This window comes from Bos grunniens, chromosome 8, assembly GCF_055505025.1.
Source record: "Bos grunniens cultivar Pamir isolate PY7600 chromosome 8, Bosgru_T2T1.0, whole genome shotgun sequence".
In the NCBI taxonomy this organism is placed as follows: domain Eukaryota; kingdom Metazoa; phylum Chordata; class Mammalia; order Artiodactyla; family Bovidae; genus Bos; species Bos grunniens.
This window is the reverse complement of record NC_141172.1, coordinates 21,611,607-21,629,538: the sequence shown is the minus strand read 5'-3', so window position 1 is coordinate 21,629,538 and position 17,932 is coordinate 21,611,607. Positions and strand designations below refer to the sequence as shown.

Sequence of the window (17,932 nt, the reverse complement as noted above, 5' to 3'; positions counted from 1 at the left end):
TGCCATGTGTCACCAGTCAGATTGGCAAAATTGAAAAGGATGATAAGATCCTGTTTTGGTCAATGAGTGAGAACATATAAGAACTTATATGGTCTTGAATGTGGATTCATGTAGCCATTGTTGTCATGGACAGTTGGCAGTCTGCATGTGCAAGGTTTATGTATTTTGACCAATAAAATTGACTTCATGGCCCCGTGTTCAGAGAAAGACTCTCGCTTGAGTATAAGACACCTGCATACACTTGTAGCAGTCTCTCCTCAAAGGCACTGATTTCTGAGAAGGACCGACTCTAGGAGGTGACACTGCTGGAACTTAGGGACTGAAGTCTTCATGGAAAACAACTGGGATCAAACCCAGGACAGCTCAGGGTTGGAGAGCAGAGCCTCACCCTGCATGGCCCTTGTTCTTTTCTTTCTACCTCTGCTTTGCTGCTGAAAGACTGAAACCCAACAGCAAGTTGAGAAGGTAATTTTAGAAATATGTTAAAAAGTAGCACAGGACTACTCATACTAAAGAACAGGAAACATTATTAATGAGTAATGTGTGTGATATTCTGCAGTCCTATGAGATCTCTATGATTTCCCTATTATTCATTTTAATAGTAGATGAAAGCATTTTCTACTAATCCTTCTTTCTCAAAGAATTTCTGTGACTTCCTAAGAATACTTCTAGAAGTCTGAAACACAGAAATTGGAATTGCCTTCAGCCTTGAGCACAGGAGAGTTCACACACTGAATATACTGTGAAACTAGCACCCAAGTTAAATATTTTTACCAAAGACCCAGCATCTTTCCAGTGCTGCCTTTCAGTCCCTGCCTCAGGCCAGCTGTACTGCCTGCTCCCTGTGGGCAGCTATTCTGGGACTCTCCCTGTCCTGATTATTTGACCAAGCACACTTGTATGCTTCTTGTAATATGGACTTATTGATCCAAACAGTAGTTCTATGAAAAGCTACTCTTATTTTCCCGATATTTGAGAAGAAGATCAAGATAGAATGCATGCCTGCATGCATGCTAAGTTGGTTCAGTCATGTCCAACTCCTGTGACCCATGGACTGTAGCCGACCAGGCTCCTCTGTCCGTGCGATTTTCAAGAAAGAATACTGGAGTGGGTTGCCATTCCCTTCTCCTTAGTATTTGTGATATTTTGCAGGGTCACACTGCTGTTAAATAGCAGAGCTGCAATTCAAAGGTTTTGAAGCTTCTAGAACTCTCCTTTCACTTGTGCTCTCTTCCAGTGATTTCCACTCAGAAACTTTGAGGCTAGAAACCATCACAGAACAGAGCTCCTGTGTTGGAGGCAGTGAAGATATAGTGTAAGGGAGTGGATTGTTCAGTAAAGCAGGACTGAGGAGAAGGTGGGAGGAAGAGTAAGGTCAGGATCAGCCACTCAGCACCACATGTTTGCAGCTTCTCTGGAGGAGGGGAGTCCTCCCCCCACATACTGACACCAACCATTCTCTGTTGATTGGGTATAAACTAGTTATACTTGTGAATTGAGGGCTAATCATTTACCACCGTTTCAGAGACTCCTTTCCACCTGTTTTTTTTGGGTGAAGGGGGCTGCACTCCACAGCTTGCAGGATCTTATTTCCCTGACCAGGTATCCATGGCACCTGAGCTTCTCACACTGGAAGCATGGAGTCCTATCCACTGGACTGCCAGGGAATTCCAGGAATTCTACCTTTTGACAATCATTTCCTGAAAAGTGATATAACTATTCTGTAGTATAAATGGACAAATGCTATTCCACGATAGGTTTATGTAGACAAAACAAGTATTCAGTTCTTCTCAATGAAAAAAGAAATTTACTTTCATAAGAAATTAATAAATAAAACAAATTAGAAGATTAAGGAAATGAACATATTTTCTAAATTTTATTACAATGCAGACAAACGTTTTTACATGAAAATATAAATATGATGAGGTAAAATAAATACATAAATAAACATAAATAACATCACGGCAGTCATCCCTTATGGACTGATCCCCGTGCAGTTGAATACTTTTTATATCTACTTGCTTATTGCTACTGAGAAAGTACTATTGATTGAATTCAAGAAACATTGTGGCTAAAGCAGAAATCAGAGTCTTCTGAAATGACCTCAGGGGAGCGTGCAAAGGTGATGTGGCATCTTAGTCAGTGAGAGTCATGTCAAGGTGAGTTCAGGTCTCCATCCATCATTCTTAACCTTTCTTGCAAGTTGGCTGATGAAGACAAGGATCTCATGATTTCCACTATGACGATTTCCCAGGCGCAGTCACTGTATTCCTTCTCTTTCAGGTAGACATGGATGCCCTGGAAGTACTTCTTCACGGCCAGTGTGGGGCCCATCCTTCCCAGGGCAGAGTCTTCCTCTCCCATCACCTGCCCCAGGCAGGCGTCCAGGTCATCCAGCTGCTGATGGAGTCCAGTGCGGAGCTGCTCCAGGAGGGTGGTGTCCCAGGCAGCAGAGGAGCGCTCTGTGTGGAAGAGGTTGAAGCTCTGCTGGAGCATCTCGTGGAGCACAGAGATGGCCTGGGCCTCCTGGAGCTGGCTGCCCTCCACCATCTCCTGGGGGTAAGCGAAGTGTTTTCTTTCCTGCAGACAGAAGCGAGGAGAGAGTCTCCTCATTTGGCCCAGGAGCCTGAGGTTCTGCCTGCCAACCAGCACGTGGTTCTGAGACAGGTCACAGCCCAGGGATCCTCCCGGGCCATAGCTGACCAGCACCAGGGCCATCAGTAGAGAGAGCACGAAGGCCATGGGGAAGATGAGGTGGCCACTGGCCTGGCTGAGGTAGCGTCTGGTGGAACCTTGAGGTAGGTTCTCTGATGCCATGCTTTCTAAGCAAGGCCATTAAATAGGGAACATGGTAATTTTCATTTTCTAATTGTTGTAATACACTTTCACTTCCTTTTTTGATTTTCATTTATGTATTCACAACATGATCAAAGAAAATGTCATCAGTTTAAAGTGTTAATTTTACCTATTCCCAATAACTTCAAATGTACCCATCCAATTAAATATGTGTCAATCAAATGAGAACGTTTTTATTATTCAACAGTTTTACTTAAACTGTTCAACACTTTTCTGCTCAGAGTTTCAGAGCTGGAGGAAGGAGATTCAGTGATGGTGTTTCTCACTGGAAGCTTATGTCACAGAATCTAGTGAGTGTCAGTCATTCATTCAGGCCGTTGATTCCAGTGGGCATCTCTGTTCCTCTGTCTCTTTCTCCCTCTGAGAATGAAGGACGGTGAGAACCAGGCTACTGGTTCAGGGAGAAATAGCCTTCTTTCCTTTACTTGAGTATACTTTTTCACTTAGTTTCTACATTCATTTAGTGACTTTTTGGCCAGGATTTGTCTTGCTGCTCCTGTTCTAGTTCTAAATCACGTTGAGGTAAGAAAAATAAAGCGAAGTAAGGAAAGGCAGAGGGGCTGTAGCTCTATCATATTTAAGACTTTAGTTTTTTTTTGGTTGTTGTTTCCCTTTGCTACTTTCCTATAAAATAAAACTGCACAGTTGTTTTGTGGGCAAAAAGAAAACTAATCTAAGTCTGAATGTCTGAATATGAATGAAGGGAAGTGGTTTTCCCCGACACAATGATGTCTTCTGAGTTAGCAAACTTCAGTGCAGCACAGCTGGGGATGAGGCTGTGGCAGAGGGGAAGCATGAGGCCAGTGTGAACAACAGAAAGGCTTATTGCTGGGCCATGGCTGCTTCTGACAGAAGCTCACGAAGGTCAAGTCCAGGTCAAGTGACTGTCCTTTGCTTTGCAAGATCAGCTACCTCATTTTTCTTTCGATTAATGCACGTAGGATTAGTTTCAGGAGAGAAGGAAGAAGTCAAGCCCATCACCTAACAAGAGATGGACAAGTAGAATGCCAGTTGCTGGAATACTAACCCTCACTGGCAGTGTCTTAGAGACCAGCCTTGCTGAGCATCTGTCTAGGTAGTAAATCCACTCAGGCAGTGAGAAGATGCTTTGAAAAAAACTAGAATGAAATAGAATTAAATGATTCCAAAACATCCTGAACTTAATCTGGATAATAGTAATTATGATATTAAAAATAATCGCTGAATTTTATTGCCTGCTACTAATGGACTAGTCACTTTTCAAGTTCTTTAGAATTTTAACTGAATCCTCTCATTAACTCTTAGGGTCCCACTTACTTATACTCCTGGAGAAAAATATAAATCTAGAGAAATGAACTATTCCAATCATAGCAAAGATTCAAGAGCAAACCTTGGGGGCTTTGATTTGTCTGAACAATCCAATTTAAAAAAAAAAAAAAGGAAGGCTGCAAATGGACATGACATTAAGGAACCAATGAAATAAGTGAGGAGGAGAGTGAGTTGACAAAGACCTCTTAATCCATTTCAGATGCCAAAGGGTCATGACCTATTATTTTGTAGGGCCACAGTGTGTAGTCTGAAGTCCGCAAAATTACCATCTAATCATAACTAGAGAAAATCACTATTAAGTAGTTGGAAGGGAGTAGATTGTTCTGCCAGCTAAAAGTAAAGCAGGAGTTTGCTCATTGTCTAGTGGTTAGGATCCAGCACTTTCACTGCTGTGACCTGATTTTAATCCCTGGTTGGGGAAGTCCGATCACACAAGCCTCCTCGAAGTCTAAGCTTTTATGAGTGGTTTCTTCAGTGAAATATAGTAAAATAATTTTATTAACCCTATGAGAGGTAAGCCCTACTTTCTATGTATTTAAACCTCTTGAACTTTCTTGTGAGCTTGCTGCTGCTGCTGCTGCTAAGTCGCTTCAGTCGTGTCCGACCCTGTGTGACCTCATAGACGGCAGCTCACCAGGCTCCCCTGACCCTGGGATTCTCCAGGCAAGAACACTGGAGTGGGTTGCCATTTCCTTCTCCAATGCGAACAAAGAAAAAGCAGGTAACAGTTTCTCACCACATGAGTTCTGACGTTTCTCCTTCAGGATGACAATGAAAACATCTTTCCACATCAGGTTCTGCAGAATGAAGTCTCTACCCACTGCAGTCTCTGACCTCCAACACGCCCTGATAGGAGTTCAGGGTTGAAATCAGGAATGAGGCACTCTGTGCTCTGGGAAAACTGACACAACAGGCCTTCTGATAGTTAAATAATTTCCAGAGAAAATTGATGAATCCAATTTTATAACTTCTCATGGGTAGAAAAGCTTTAAAATCTTTCAGAGAGACATCTGTTCCTCCTGATTCTCAGCCACTTTCTCCCAAGGTGTGAGCTTATCTGCACGTCACCCCTTCACCACAGTCGCATGCATACTGACCTCCTCTACGTCTGTGGAGCAGTTCCTCAGAGCTGGGGGGAGGCTGTCCTCTGGCCTGTAGTCCTCAGCAAGTCCTCCCAATAAAATGAACTCTGGGGAGTCATGTTTTTGGGTGTGTTTTTTTTTGGTTGACAAGCACCCCTTCCAGGAGACCTCCTCAGGTAACCTGCTGTTCTCATTCTCAAGGAAGACACCTGTGTTTCTCACCTCCAGTCCAGCCGGGTCATCCTGGTGTCTACTGATGGAGTCCAGTGAAGAACCGCTACTCTATTTCCCAACTTCAGGTCAAGATGTGGGTGTTGAGGAGGCCTGTGTGCGACCAAGATGGAAGTGCACGTGTGCTTCCTGGACAGAAGCAGTGAACATTTTTCTCCTTGGCAGGGAGAAACTGGCTTGAATTGTGAAGTAAGCCTCAAAGCCTTGTATAGTTATCTTTTTAAAAAATTTCTAGCTCAACCTATTAAACATCATTAAGTAATACTATAGAACTGACATGAAAAGATTATTTAGAAAATAATTTGTTAATGAAATGATATTTTTAGCAGTAATATCAGAATGTTTTTTACTTTTTTAGGACCCTTATCCTCAGGAAGGTTTCCAAACCTCTCAATGTACTTTACATGTTCCCTGAGGGGCCTCCATGGTGGCTCAGTGGTGAGGAGCCCACCTGCCAATAGGACCACATGCGGTCCTAGAGGATGCGCACGCTGCAGAACAGCTGAGCCGTGTGCCGCAACTATTGCCCTGTGCTCTAGACCCCGGGACCCCCACTACCAAAGCCAAGTGCACCGGAGCCTGTGCTCCCCAACAAGAGGAGCTACCACAGTGAGAAGCCTGTGTACCACAAGTGGAGAGGACCCACCTTTGCCACAAATAGAGGAAAGTCCAGGCGGCAATGAAGACACAGCACAGTGAAAAATGAATAAAAAATAAAATTATTTCAAAAGTCCCTCCAACTTTACATATAGCTACTGAGTGCTGTATGTCCCAGCTGGAACGAAGAGAAAGATGACTGATTCATCAATGTCCTGAAGATTGCCTACATTAAATCCATGAATTTCCACAAAGATCTTTGTTACTTTGAGAAATTGTATTCTTCCAGTGTGCATGTTACTAACATATGTCCTACAAGGAAAGCTCTGTCCCACTGTTGCTAAACGTATTAAAAGCCCTGCCTGTGCCCCTTCTATTCAATCTTGTTTGATTTTGTTTGTCTCTCAGAGATGCAAAGACACCTTGATGGAATTTAAGAACTTCCCTGGATTGCATTGTCCCCAGGCACCTCTTGCCCTGCTGTGTGATAACTTGCTGGGTCCTAAGGAAGAAACAAGTCTGCGGCTGTGACGGGAGTGGCCCTCGTGCCTTCCAGGACTCTGCAGGCTGCTGTGCTGTGAACGTCACCCGTGCTGGGGACACAGCTGGTGGCCAGGCATTCGTGCTCTGTCTCTGTGCTCTCAGCATCGCTTCAGTCTTCTCAGTCTCTGAACAGGAATGTTGTGGAGAAGCACTTGCCTCAGTGTAGTTCATCTGTGTTGTTCTGTGTCCTGAGGACCTGCCGCTGCTCCACGAACACTTTGAACATCTCTGTTCTCCTTCCAAGTTCTCAAGCTGCTGCTGACTTTCAACTCCAAGTGTCCAGTGTTTTGGGCTTTTCTCAAATGAGATTCCTGAACCAGGTGAGTTCCTCCTAGTGCAACCAGCACATGGATTAGCCTAGGTAGACACTCAGAGGAGAAGGCAATGGCACCCACTCCAGTACTCTTGCCTGGAAAATCCCACAGACAGAGGAGCCTGGTAGGCTGCGGTCCATGGGATCACAAAGAGTCGGACACGACTGAGTGACTTCACTTTGACTTCTCACTTTCATGCATTGGAGAAGGAAATGGCAACCCACTCCAGTGTTCTTGCCTGGAGAATCCCATGGATGGCGGAGTCTGGGGGGCTGCCGTCTATGGGGTTGCACAGAGTCGGACACGACTGAAGTGACTTAGCAGGAGCAGATCCTCCGAGGAGCCCCTGGTGTCTCCACCATTGTTCACTGTGGGGCGGGGTTCCCTCTATTTACTGTGTTTCTCTGGGAGGCTGGACAGTCTGGACCTGCAGTGCTTGGCAGGCAGAGCAGGTGAAGTCATAGGAGAGTGTCTGACAGATCTAGAACTTTCACTCAGGTTCCGCTTTTAGTTGGTGGTTTGCAATCGTAAGGGGAAATTGACAACCAGAAACCATAATGGAGAAGAACACAGCTGTATGAATGCAGAAGACACCTTCATGCATAGTGAATGAGGAGCGCACACTGGGGATTTCTACACTGGGAGGAAGTGAATGACTGTGATATTTGAGTGTAAGGATAAGATATGCACCTGACCTCTCGCCAACTGAATACCACGTCTTCAAGCATCTCTACAATTTTTTCCAGGGAAAAAAATTCCACAACCAACAAGAGGCAGAAAATCCTTCCCAAGAATTCATCAAATCCTGAAGCATGGATTTTTTTTTTGATGGTTGTTTTTAGGTTACTTTTTTTTGAAAAAAAATCAGAGTTACAAAAAGCACTGGAGTGGTTATGTTCGCTTCAAGGTCCTCAGAGCAACAAAAAACATAGCTAGAGCTAGAGTATTTTTACTTCTAACATGCGAATCCTAAAAAGGGCTCAAGGAATCATAAAATGCAATTTTTAATCAAGCTGCCATTCAGGCTTGGTGGCTCTGTTTTAACGAAAAAACAAAGTAAGTCTTTTACAGTAAGAATTTAATAAAGGAAGAAAAATCATAAACTGACTAAATACAAAATATACATTTTCCCATAAGTGTACATACATAATACTTTATCAACAAAATAAATATTTATAAATAGTTAAATAAATATTAAAATAAATAAATAAATGTCCAAGTAGTTAAATATGTAGATAGATGAGCTTCGGCATCTGTTTTGCCTATAGAGTAGAACATGATGTTACTTAATATTCCAGAAATCATTTGACATATTGATTCATTTCAGGGTGCAATGACAGCAGAAATGAGAATCTTCCACATGGCAGTGCAGGAGGAAGTGTGGTCTGTTGGTCCATGAGAATCATTTCCTTGTTGAACCAGGTGTGTGTCAGTCCTTTCTCCTGAATCTCTCCTGCAAGTTTGTTGAAGAAGAGAAGGTTCTCATGACTTCTGCTCTGACAACCTCCCAGGCACAAGGGCTGTGTCTCTTCTCTTGCAGATAGAGAGTGAGTCTGTGAAAGTATTTCCTCACAGCCAGGCTGGAGTCCTCCTTGAGCAGGGGAGCCCCTCGCAGCCCCTCCTCTAGCCTCAGACAGGCTTGCAGGTCAGTGAGCTGCTGATCCAGTGCAGCGTGGAGCTTGTCCAGGAGGCTCTCATCCCACGTGGTGGCCGAGCCCTCTGTGCTGAAGAGCTGGAAGGTGTGCTGGGTCACCTCGTGGAGCACAGAGATGGCCTGAGCCTTCTGCAACTGGCTGCCACCCAGCGCCTTCTGGGGGAATGCAAAGTCATTTCTGTCCTGCAGGCAGGAGGAAGGGGAGACCCTCCTCAGTTGTCGCAGGAGTGTCAGGACCCTCCTGTTGGGCGGGCTGTGGGTGTGAGGCAGGTGGCAACCCAAAGAGCAGATGGCGTTGCAGCTGAGCAGCAGCAGGGCCAGGAGGAAGGACCAGGCTGGGGCCATCGGGGACCTTGCAGATGCTTCTGCCCTGGGGCAGTGGGTGACTCTGTGAACCTGCTCTCTAGATTCTCTGAAGACCTTCCTTCAGGCCTGTGTCTTAAATAGGAGCCCATGGTTTCCACTTTGTGAAAGTTCCCTCTTATTTTCTACTTTTGTTTTTGCTTTTCAGTTTGCACTCTCCAGTGGGTTAGGGCAGCGCTACCCAATCATTTTTTTTTTCATGTTGCTCTTCTTTCTTCTGCCCACAGAGCCTTTTAGGTATTTTTTCTTAATTGCCCTGCACTGTGAAATTTTGATAACACAGATATACTGTGTATGTATTTATGTACTCTGTGAATATCTTTTCTCTGTACGTAGAAAAAGGAGGTGTAAATCTTACTCTTTGTATTCAGTGTAGTTTAGAATTACATAAAAATTTAAGCTATAATTTAAATTTAAAAGCTACTGAATTTTATTTTTTCTTTATAAACTCAGTTTTCAGAGTGATTTTTAATGTCATATGTTTACTTTTATAAGTAGGTATGTATCCAATTACATATTGAAATAAAATTTACATAAATACTTTTAATAATACCAAGATATAGACATACTTAAAAGTCATTCAAAGCTGCTCAAATCATTGAATAACTTAAAAATAGTTCTTTAATATTTAAACTATTTATCATTGAATTTTCTTCATGTCAGAAAATAATTTTTAGTTTTACTGCCTGCTACATATTCATCTGGATATTATCAACATTTTTTCTCTTTAATACTTTGATATGTTGAACCATCTTTGTAGAATTTTGTAAGAAACGATAATATTTTTTGTATTTTATTTACAAAGAAATTTTCCATTTTTATTTAATTTCTGGACCCCAAATCATACTGACCTTCAAACATAAGCAACATGCATGAGATGGACAATGGTTTCTCAGAAGTACAGAAAGGGAAATTCTCACAATGTGACTTTGAGATCAAGCAAATGATGGAAAGTCCTCCAGTTACCTTAGGTTGTACCATCTAGTCACCTTAGGTTGTACCACTGATCTTGTATACAATTTGTTTATATTCCATAAACTCAGTCTCAATGCTTCTCTTATGTATGATACACAAGAAAGACCAAAGACAGAAATAAATACTAAGGGGTTAGATTTTGTTGTATCAGGTTGAGCTTTGATGTGTAATACCTAATCATTGTAATGACAAGATTTGTTCATATTCCAGAAAACTAATGTCTGCATGCGTGGAAGTAGCATTATCACCAGTGAGAAACCATGATTTAGGAATCACCATCCATGTGAATCTTTCTCTCTGTTCCTTTGCATTAAATTTCAAATTTCCCAAATGACTTTCAAGTTCCAATCCAAGTCTATTGTTTTCAAATAAAAGGAAATCATCTTTGTAATTAATTCAGAATGGGGTAAATATTGATTATTTCATGGGAAGATTTAACTTTTGGCTCTGCTCCTGAATTCTTTTTATTTTACAGTGGATTTTATGTTGTCTTGTCCCCTTATGTTCCAAACTTCAAATAAGAGATATGTGGCCATCTTTGGCAAATCAGCTCTGTAGTGACTGAACTCTGTCTTCTTCCTGTGGTATCCTCTGTACCAGGCCCAGTGTAATCGCTCAACAAGTTGTTTTGTGGTTATTTATTTACTTATTCACTTCTGGATGCACTGGGTCTTCACTGTTTGCCCGGACTTCCGTCAGTTGTGGCAAGTGGGGATCGCTCTTCCTCGCAGTACCCGGTTTTATTGCTGTGCGGTCCTCCTCAGGCTCTAGCGTGCAGGCTTCAGGAGTTGCAGCGTGTGGACTCTAGAGCAGGGTCTCAGTAACAGGGGAGCACTGTCTTAGTTGTTCCGTGGCAGGTGGACACTTCCTGGACCAGGGATCGAATCTGTCTCTCCTGAAGAAAGATTTTTCTTCACTGCACCATCAGGGAAGTCCTCAACAAGTAATTGTAGCTAAAGCACTTTTTCAGATTTCCTTCTACTACTGGAAGGCGTTTACAAATGACCCAGCTATTTTTCTTCATCTGGGCCCTATTTCCTGGAATTATAATAGACAGCGTCTGGTATTTCCACTCTATTCCTGCTGGTACCAGTCATACTGAGTTTGTTGCTAAAACCAGTAGGAGTCTCCTTCCTTGAAGGCACATGTGGTCTGGGGATTCAAGTAGCAAGTGCCACACGCTTTTCAGCCTTTGCCCAGCACTATGTTAAACTCCAGAGAAGGCAATGGCACCCCACTCCAGTACTCTTGCCTGGAAAATCCCATGGATGGAGGAGCCTGGTAGGCTGTAGTCCATGGGGTCGCTAAGAGTCGGACACGACTGAGCGACTTCCCTTTCACTTTTCACTTTCATGCATTGGAGAAGGAAATGTCAACCCACTCCAGTGTTCTTGCCTGGAGACACGACTGAAGTGACTTAGCATAGCATAGCATATGTTAAACTCAGGAGGATGCCTCACCCCTAATTGTCCTCAACTAGGTCATGATTCCAGAAAACGTCTACTTCTACTGCATTGACTGGGCTAAAGCCTTTGACCTTGTGAATCACAACAAACTGTGGAAAACACTTCAAGAGAGAGGAATACCAGGCCACCTTACCTGCCTCCTGAGAAACCTGTATGCAGGTCAAGAAGCAACAATTAGAACTGGACATGGAACAATGGACTGGTTCCAAAGTGGGAAAAGAGTACACCAAGACTGTGTACTGTCACCCTGCTTATTTAACTTATATCCAGAGTACATCATGTGAGATGCCACGCTGGTTGAAGCAGAAACTGGAATCAAGATTGCCAGGAGAAATATCAATAACTAGATATGCAGATGACACCACCCTTAAGGCAAGAAAGGGAAGAGGAGCTAAAGAGCCTCTTGATGAAAGTGAAAGAGGAGAATGAAAAAGCTGGCTGAAAACTTAAAACATTCAAAAAATTAAGAACATGGCTTCCTGTACCATTGCTTCATGGCAAATAGATGGGGAAACAAAAGAAAGAGTGACAGATTTTATTTTCTTGGGCTCCAAAATCACTGCAGATGGTAACTGCAGACATGAAACTAAAAGACACTCGCTCTTTGGAGGAAAAGCTATGACCAATCTGCTGCTGCTGCTGCTAAGTCGCTTCAGTCGTGTCCAACTCTGTGCGACCCCAGAGACAGCAGCCCACCAGGCTCTACCGTCCCTGGGATCCTCCAGGCAAGAACACTGGAGTGGGTTGCCATTTCCTTCTCCAATGCATGAAAGTGAAAAGTGAAAGGGAAGTCGCTCAGTCATGTCTGACTCTTAGCGACCCCATGGACTGCAGCCTACCAGACTTCTCTATCCATGGGATTTTCAAGGCAAGAGTACTGGAGTGGGGTGCCATTGCCTTTCCACTAGACAGCATATTAAAAAGCAGAGCTGTTACTTGGGCCTAAAGGTCTGTATGGTCAAAGCTATGGTTTTTCTAGTAGTCATGTATGGATGTGAGAGCTGGACCAGAAAGCTGAGTGCCAAAGAATTGATGCTTTTGAACTGTGGTGTTGGAGAAGACTCTTGAGAGTCCCTTGGGTTGCAAGGAACAAACCAGTCCATCCTGAAGGAAATTAGTCCTCAATATGCAATAGAAGGACTGATGCTGAAATTCCAATTCTTTGGCCACCTGTTGTGAAGAGCTGACTCATTGGAAAAGACCCTGATGCTGGGAATGATTGAAGGCAGGAGGAGAAGGGGACAACAGAGGATAAGATGGTTGGATGGCATCACTGACTCAATGGACATGAGTTAAGCAAGCTCCAAGAGTTGGTGATGGACAGGGAAGCCTGGTGTGCTGCCGTTCAGGGGTCATAAAGAGTCACCAGTGACTGAACGACTGAACTGAACTGAGGTCCTGACAGAAAAGAACTTGCCGGATGTCATACGCAGAGCCATGTATCTGAACTCAAACTCTCCCTGATGCTCATAGCTCACAGCAATGAGCAGGCAGTTTACCACAGTACTCTTTGGTGGATCTTTACCGACATGGCAATTACTACTACACAGGTCAGGAAGCAACAGTTAGAACTGGACATGGAACAACAGACTGGTTCCAAATAGGAAAAGGAGTACATCAAGGCTGTATATTGTCACCCTGTTTATTTAACTTATATGCAGAGTACATCATGAGAAACACTGGACTGGAAGAAACACAAGCTGGAATCAAGATTTCCGGGAGAAATATCAATAACCTCAGATATGCAGCTGACACCACCCTTATGACAGAAAGTGAAGAGGAACTCAAAAGCCTCTTGATGAAAGTGAAAGTGGAGAGTGAAGAAGTTGGCTTAAAGCTCAACATTCAGAAAACAAAGATCATGGCATCTGGTCCCACCACTTCATGGGAAATAGATGGGGAAACAGTGGAAACAGTGTCAGACTTTATGTTTCTGGGCTCCAAAATCACTACAGATGGTGACTGCAGCCATGAAATTAAAAGACGCTTACTCCTTGGAAGGAAAGTTATGACCAACCTAGATAGCATATTCAAAAGCAGAGACATTACTTTGCCAACAAAGGTTCATCTAGTCAAGGCTATGGTTTTTCCTGTGGTCATGTATGGATATGAGAGTTGGACTGTGAAGAAGGCTGAGCGCTGAAGAATTGATGCTTTTGAACTGTGCTGTTGGAGAAGACTCTTGAGAGTCCCTTGGACTGCAAGAAGATCCAACCAGTCCATTCTGAAGGAGATCAGCCCTGGGATTTCTTTGGAAGGAATGATGCTAAAGCTGAAACTCCAGTACTTTGGCCACCTTGTGCGAATATTTGACTCATTGGAAAAGACTCTGATGCTGGGAGGGATTGGGGGCAGGAGGAGAAGGGGATGACAGAGGATGAGATGGCTGGATGGCATCACTGACTCAATGGACATGAGTCTGGGTGAACTCCGGGAGTTGGTGATGGACAGGGAGGCCTGGTGTGCTGCAATTCATGGGGTCTCAAAGAGTCAAACATGACTGAGTGACTGATCTGATCTGATCTGATCTGACCTGAGATACTTCAGAGACTCCTCACAAGGAATGGTGAATGATCATTTCCATGCTCTTATTTTATTCCATTGCATGGCTGGTGAGCTTCATTTTAGTTTGGCTTCCAGTTTTTGACATGTAATAATTAAAGCCTTACAACAGGTTGAAAATCTAGAGTTTGGATCTGAATCCCTGGTCTCCTTATTTTGCCTACTAACCTGCTCATTTGTTTTTGCTCAGTGTGACTATTTTCTTCCTTCTACATTCCAAGCATGTAGACTTTAAAGACCTTTATGTTCTGAATGGTTAGGACCCCACCAAAGTCATATCATGAGGTCGTAAACCCTAAAGTAATGATATCAGGTGACAGACCTTCTGGGAAGTGATTAGGGTGTGAGGATGGAGGCCTCACAAAAGGAAATAATGCCCTTATAAAAGAGATGGATAAAAACTAGTCCCTCTCCTGCCCTGTGATGATACGAGAGAACTCTGCTGTGTGAGACCTGAAGCAGGCTCTGACCACGACTGGACCAAGCTGACACACAGTTCTTGGATATCCAGACTCGAGAACTAACTTTGAGGAATACATTTCTGGTCTTTGCAAACTACCCAATCTATGCTATTTTGTTGAAGAAGCTTGAATTGTAAGATATTACATGCCCTGTTTTATCCTCAGAATACCTCCGGAGTCTGTAAAATTTCTGAAGGGAGAGAAATTATCTTACTGAACGCTGTTTTCTTGAAGTCTAGTCTGGGCTGTAACATTTCTTGAGCTCAATCAATATTCCAGTAACATCAATTCTCAAGGATGGTAATGATAGGAGAAACAATAAACCCAATATCTATTAGATATATATGATGTGAGAACACAATAATTTAGAGATTCTTCATGTTTCTACAAGGGAAGATATGATGAAATATTGTGTGAGATACTTTTTAAAGATCATTCGCAGAAATATTTTCTTCAAGTTTGCATTTTCAATATTTGGAAGGTATGGTGAGTGGGGGACTCAGTGTCCACTTTTCGTTCAGTGATTCTCAAGTGCTTGCAAGGGGCTGCCTGATCACTCTTTCCTTGTCTCCCTCAGGCAGCAAGGAAACACCTTGTCTACACTTGTAGATGTTCTCCTCATTGGCCTATGCCTTTGGGACTCAACCTGAATGCTTCTTCCAAATTGTCTATGATCCTGTGAACTCTGAGTGACAGCTCTGTCATCTTCCCCAAGCTGAAACTGTGAAATAAGAGTTTAAATCAGAGTGTGTGCAAGCAAGAACATTGGTTTTCCCCTTGCACACCCACCCAGAGCTCCATTAGGACAAATAGTGCAAAAATGAAAAAATGGTCTTGTGCACTGAACTTGTCTCCTTCTGTCTTAATCATCCAATTATTTCCAAATTTCCTTGCAATGAGACTGCCATGAGGATAAGTCCAGGCTGTGTAATGTGAGCAGAAGTGCTGTTACGTGTAGCCCTGGTCGTTGGAAACATCCCATGTGATCCACTAATCTTTTCCCTTTGCCTTCAAGGAGAATAGACTCAAGTACTACAGACAAAATTGAAGTCATGTGTTAATGATGGAAAAATTGCAAAACAAAGGGACCCATTTCCTTGACTCACTTTTTGGAGAAGAGCGAACTAGAAGATTCACTTGATCAAGAAGGCCTGTATTGTGCTCTTCAAAGAAGGAAAGAACGGTTTTCTTTAAAACCAAATTCCTGACCCGAGTTTCTGTTTACCTGTTACAAAGGCTAAACATTAGGTTAACTGACAAATACCTTTCACAACATACTCTCCTAAAAACTTCCATAAATAAGTAAACTTCAGATGTTGAAAATAGTAAATACCCCCAAATACATAAAGATCTTTTACATTATGTTATAAAATTGTTCATTTTAGAAAAGAGACTTTGTTTTTCTGTCTAAATGTTTTTGTAAAACTAGGACTTTTATTTCAGATATTTTTCAGCTTGTAAGCATACAGAAGTCCAGATCACTTTGGAGAGTTAAGAAAACAATCTGATTGAGTAGAGAGTTGTCACAAATATAATTTTCATTGTATCTGTTGATGTTTCTTGAGGATTCTTACATGAGGGAAAGGCACTTTTCAGTTTCCACTCTGACAACCTCCCAGGCACAGGGGCCGTATTCCTTTTCCTTCAGGTAGAGATGGATTCCTTGGAAATACTTCCGGACAGCAATTCCCAAATCGGGACAACCCAGAGTCACTTCTTCCAGCTGTTCCAGGCTCTGACCCAGGCTGGAGTAGTTTGTCGAGGAGGGCACTGTTCCAAGCAGCACGGCTGCTCTCCGTGGTGAAGAGGTTGAAGATCTGCTGGAGCATCAATTGGTGATAACAGGTGCCTTGAGTCATCTGGATTGGGGTGATATTCTCTCTTCTCCAAGGAAACTTGAAGTGGTGTCTGTGGTCTAGGCATGACTGGGAGGGGATCGTTTTCATCTGTCTCAAATGTATGAAGATTTCTTTGTTGTCCAGAGGACAAGCAGGAATGGAACAGAGCATCACTCCTGCCACTAGCAAATAGATCTTGGCCATAGGGAGTTTCCACAGTTTATTGGAAAACTATTTATAAACTGGAAAATTCTGAAAGAGATGGGAATACCAGACCACCTGACCTGCCTCTTGAGAAACCTGTATGCAGGTTAGGAATCAACAGTTACAACTGGACATGGAACAACAGACTGGTTCCAAATAGGAAAAGGAGTACATCAAGGCTGTATATTGTCACCCTGCTTATTTAACTTATACGCAGAGTACATCAGGAGAAATGCTGTGCTGGAGGAAGCACAAGCTGGAATCAAGGTTGCTGGGAGAAATATCAGTAACCTCAGATATGCAGATGACACCGCCCTTATGGCAGAAAGTGAAGAAGAACTAAAGAGCCTCTTGATGAAAGTGAAAGAGGAGAGTGAAAAAGTTGGCTTAAAGCTCAACATTCAGAAAACGAAGATTATGGCATCCTGTCCCATCACTTCATGGCACATAGATGGGGAAAGAGTGGAAACAGTGGCAGACTTTATTTGTGGGGCTCCAAAATCACTGCAGATGGTGACTGCAGCCGTGAAATTAAAAGACACTTACTCCTTGGAAGTAAAGTGATGACAAACCTAGACAGTATATTAAAAAACAGAGACATTTCTTTGCCAACAAAGGTCCGTCTAGTCAAGGCTGTCGTTTTTCCAGTAGTCATGTAAGGATGTGAGAATTGGACTGTAACGAAAGTTGAGCGCCGAAGAATTGATGCTTTTGAACTGTGGTGTTGGAGAAGACTCTTGAGAGTCCCTTGGACTGCAAGGAGATCCAACCAGTTCATCCTAAAGGAGATCAGTCCTGGGTGTTCATTGGAAGGACTGATTTTGAAGCGAAACTACAATAATTTGGCCACCTGATCGGAAAAGCTGACTCTTTTGAAAAAACCCTTGTGCTGGGAAACATTGAGGGCAGGAGGAGAAGGGGATGACAGAGGATGAGATGATTGGATGGCATCACCGACTCAATGGACATGAGTTTGGGGAGGCTCCTGGAGTTGGTGATGGACAGGGAGGCCTGTCATGCTGCGTGCTGTTAATGGGGTCGCAGAGTCGGACACGACTGGACGATTGAACTGAACTGGACTGAACTGAACTAAACTGATACAGAGTTTCCGTGATTCACTGGAAGGCCAACAGGGGGCGTGCGGACACCACTAATCAATGAGCCAAAGGTTTCTTCGCCCGGTCGTGGGAGAGCGCTTCTCTAGCAGGCCGCAAGAGGGCGCAGGATGTCTCCTTATCGGTTTTATTAGGGAGTTTGGGAGTTCTGAGACGTCGTTTCAGCGGGTTTGGCAGCCAGAGAAGAAAGGCGTCGCTGCTCAGAGACCAAGTTGCTGTTCCTTTAATAGTGCACTGAGAAATAGCTAAGAGTCGGAGACGACCGAGCGACTTCACTTTCACTTTTCACTTAAATGCATTGGAGAAGGAAATGGCAACCCACTCCAGTGTTCTTGCCTGGAGAATCCCAGGGACGGGGGAGCC

At 43.3% G+C, this 17,932-nt stretch overlaps 2 protein-coding genes and 1 pseudogene across 2 annotated transcripts; all 3 read right to left on the bottom strand.

Annotated features, from left to right (window-relative positions):
- Window positions 1-2,036: 2,036 nt before the first annotated feature.
- LOC147366792 (interferon omega-1-like) lies at window positions 2,037-2,955 on the bottom strand. Its single transcript, XM_086414298.1, has one exon. The coding sequence runs from the start codon at window positions 2,815-2,817 to the stop codon at window positions 2,155-2,157; it is 663 nt and encodes a 220-aa protein (XP_086270424.1). The 5' UTR covers window positions 2,818-2,955; the 3' UTR covers window positions 2,037-2,154.
- A 5,309-nt stretch (window positions 2,956-8,264) lies between these two features.
- Window positions 8,265-9,115, bottom strand: LOC147366791 (interferon alpha-B). The gene has a single exon (XM_086414297.1). The coding sequence runs from the start codon at window positions 8,928-8,930 to the stop codon at window positions 8,361-8,363; it is 570 nt and encodes a 189-aa protein (XP_086270423.1). The 5' UTR covers window positions 8,931-9,115; the 3' UTR covers window positions 8,265-8,360.
- Window positions 9,116-15,982: 6,867 nt separating this feature from the next.
- Window positions 15,983-16,454, bottom strand: LOC147366790 (interferon omega-1-like; annotated as a pseudogene).
- Window positions 16,455-17,932: the final 1,478 nt, after the last annotated feature.

What these genes read in the sequence shown, in the direction of transcription:
- LOC147366792 (XM_086414298.1), bottom strand. Translation starts at nt 2,817, where the DNA reads ATGGCATCAGAGAACCTACCTCAAGGTTCCACCAGACGCTACCTCAGC.
- LOC147366791 (XM_086414297.1), bottom strand. Translation starts at nt 8,930, where the DNA reads ATGGCCCCAGCCTGGTCCTTCCTCCTGGCCCTGCTGCTGCTCAGCTGC.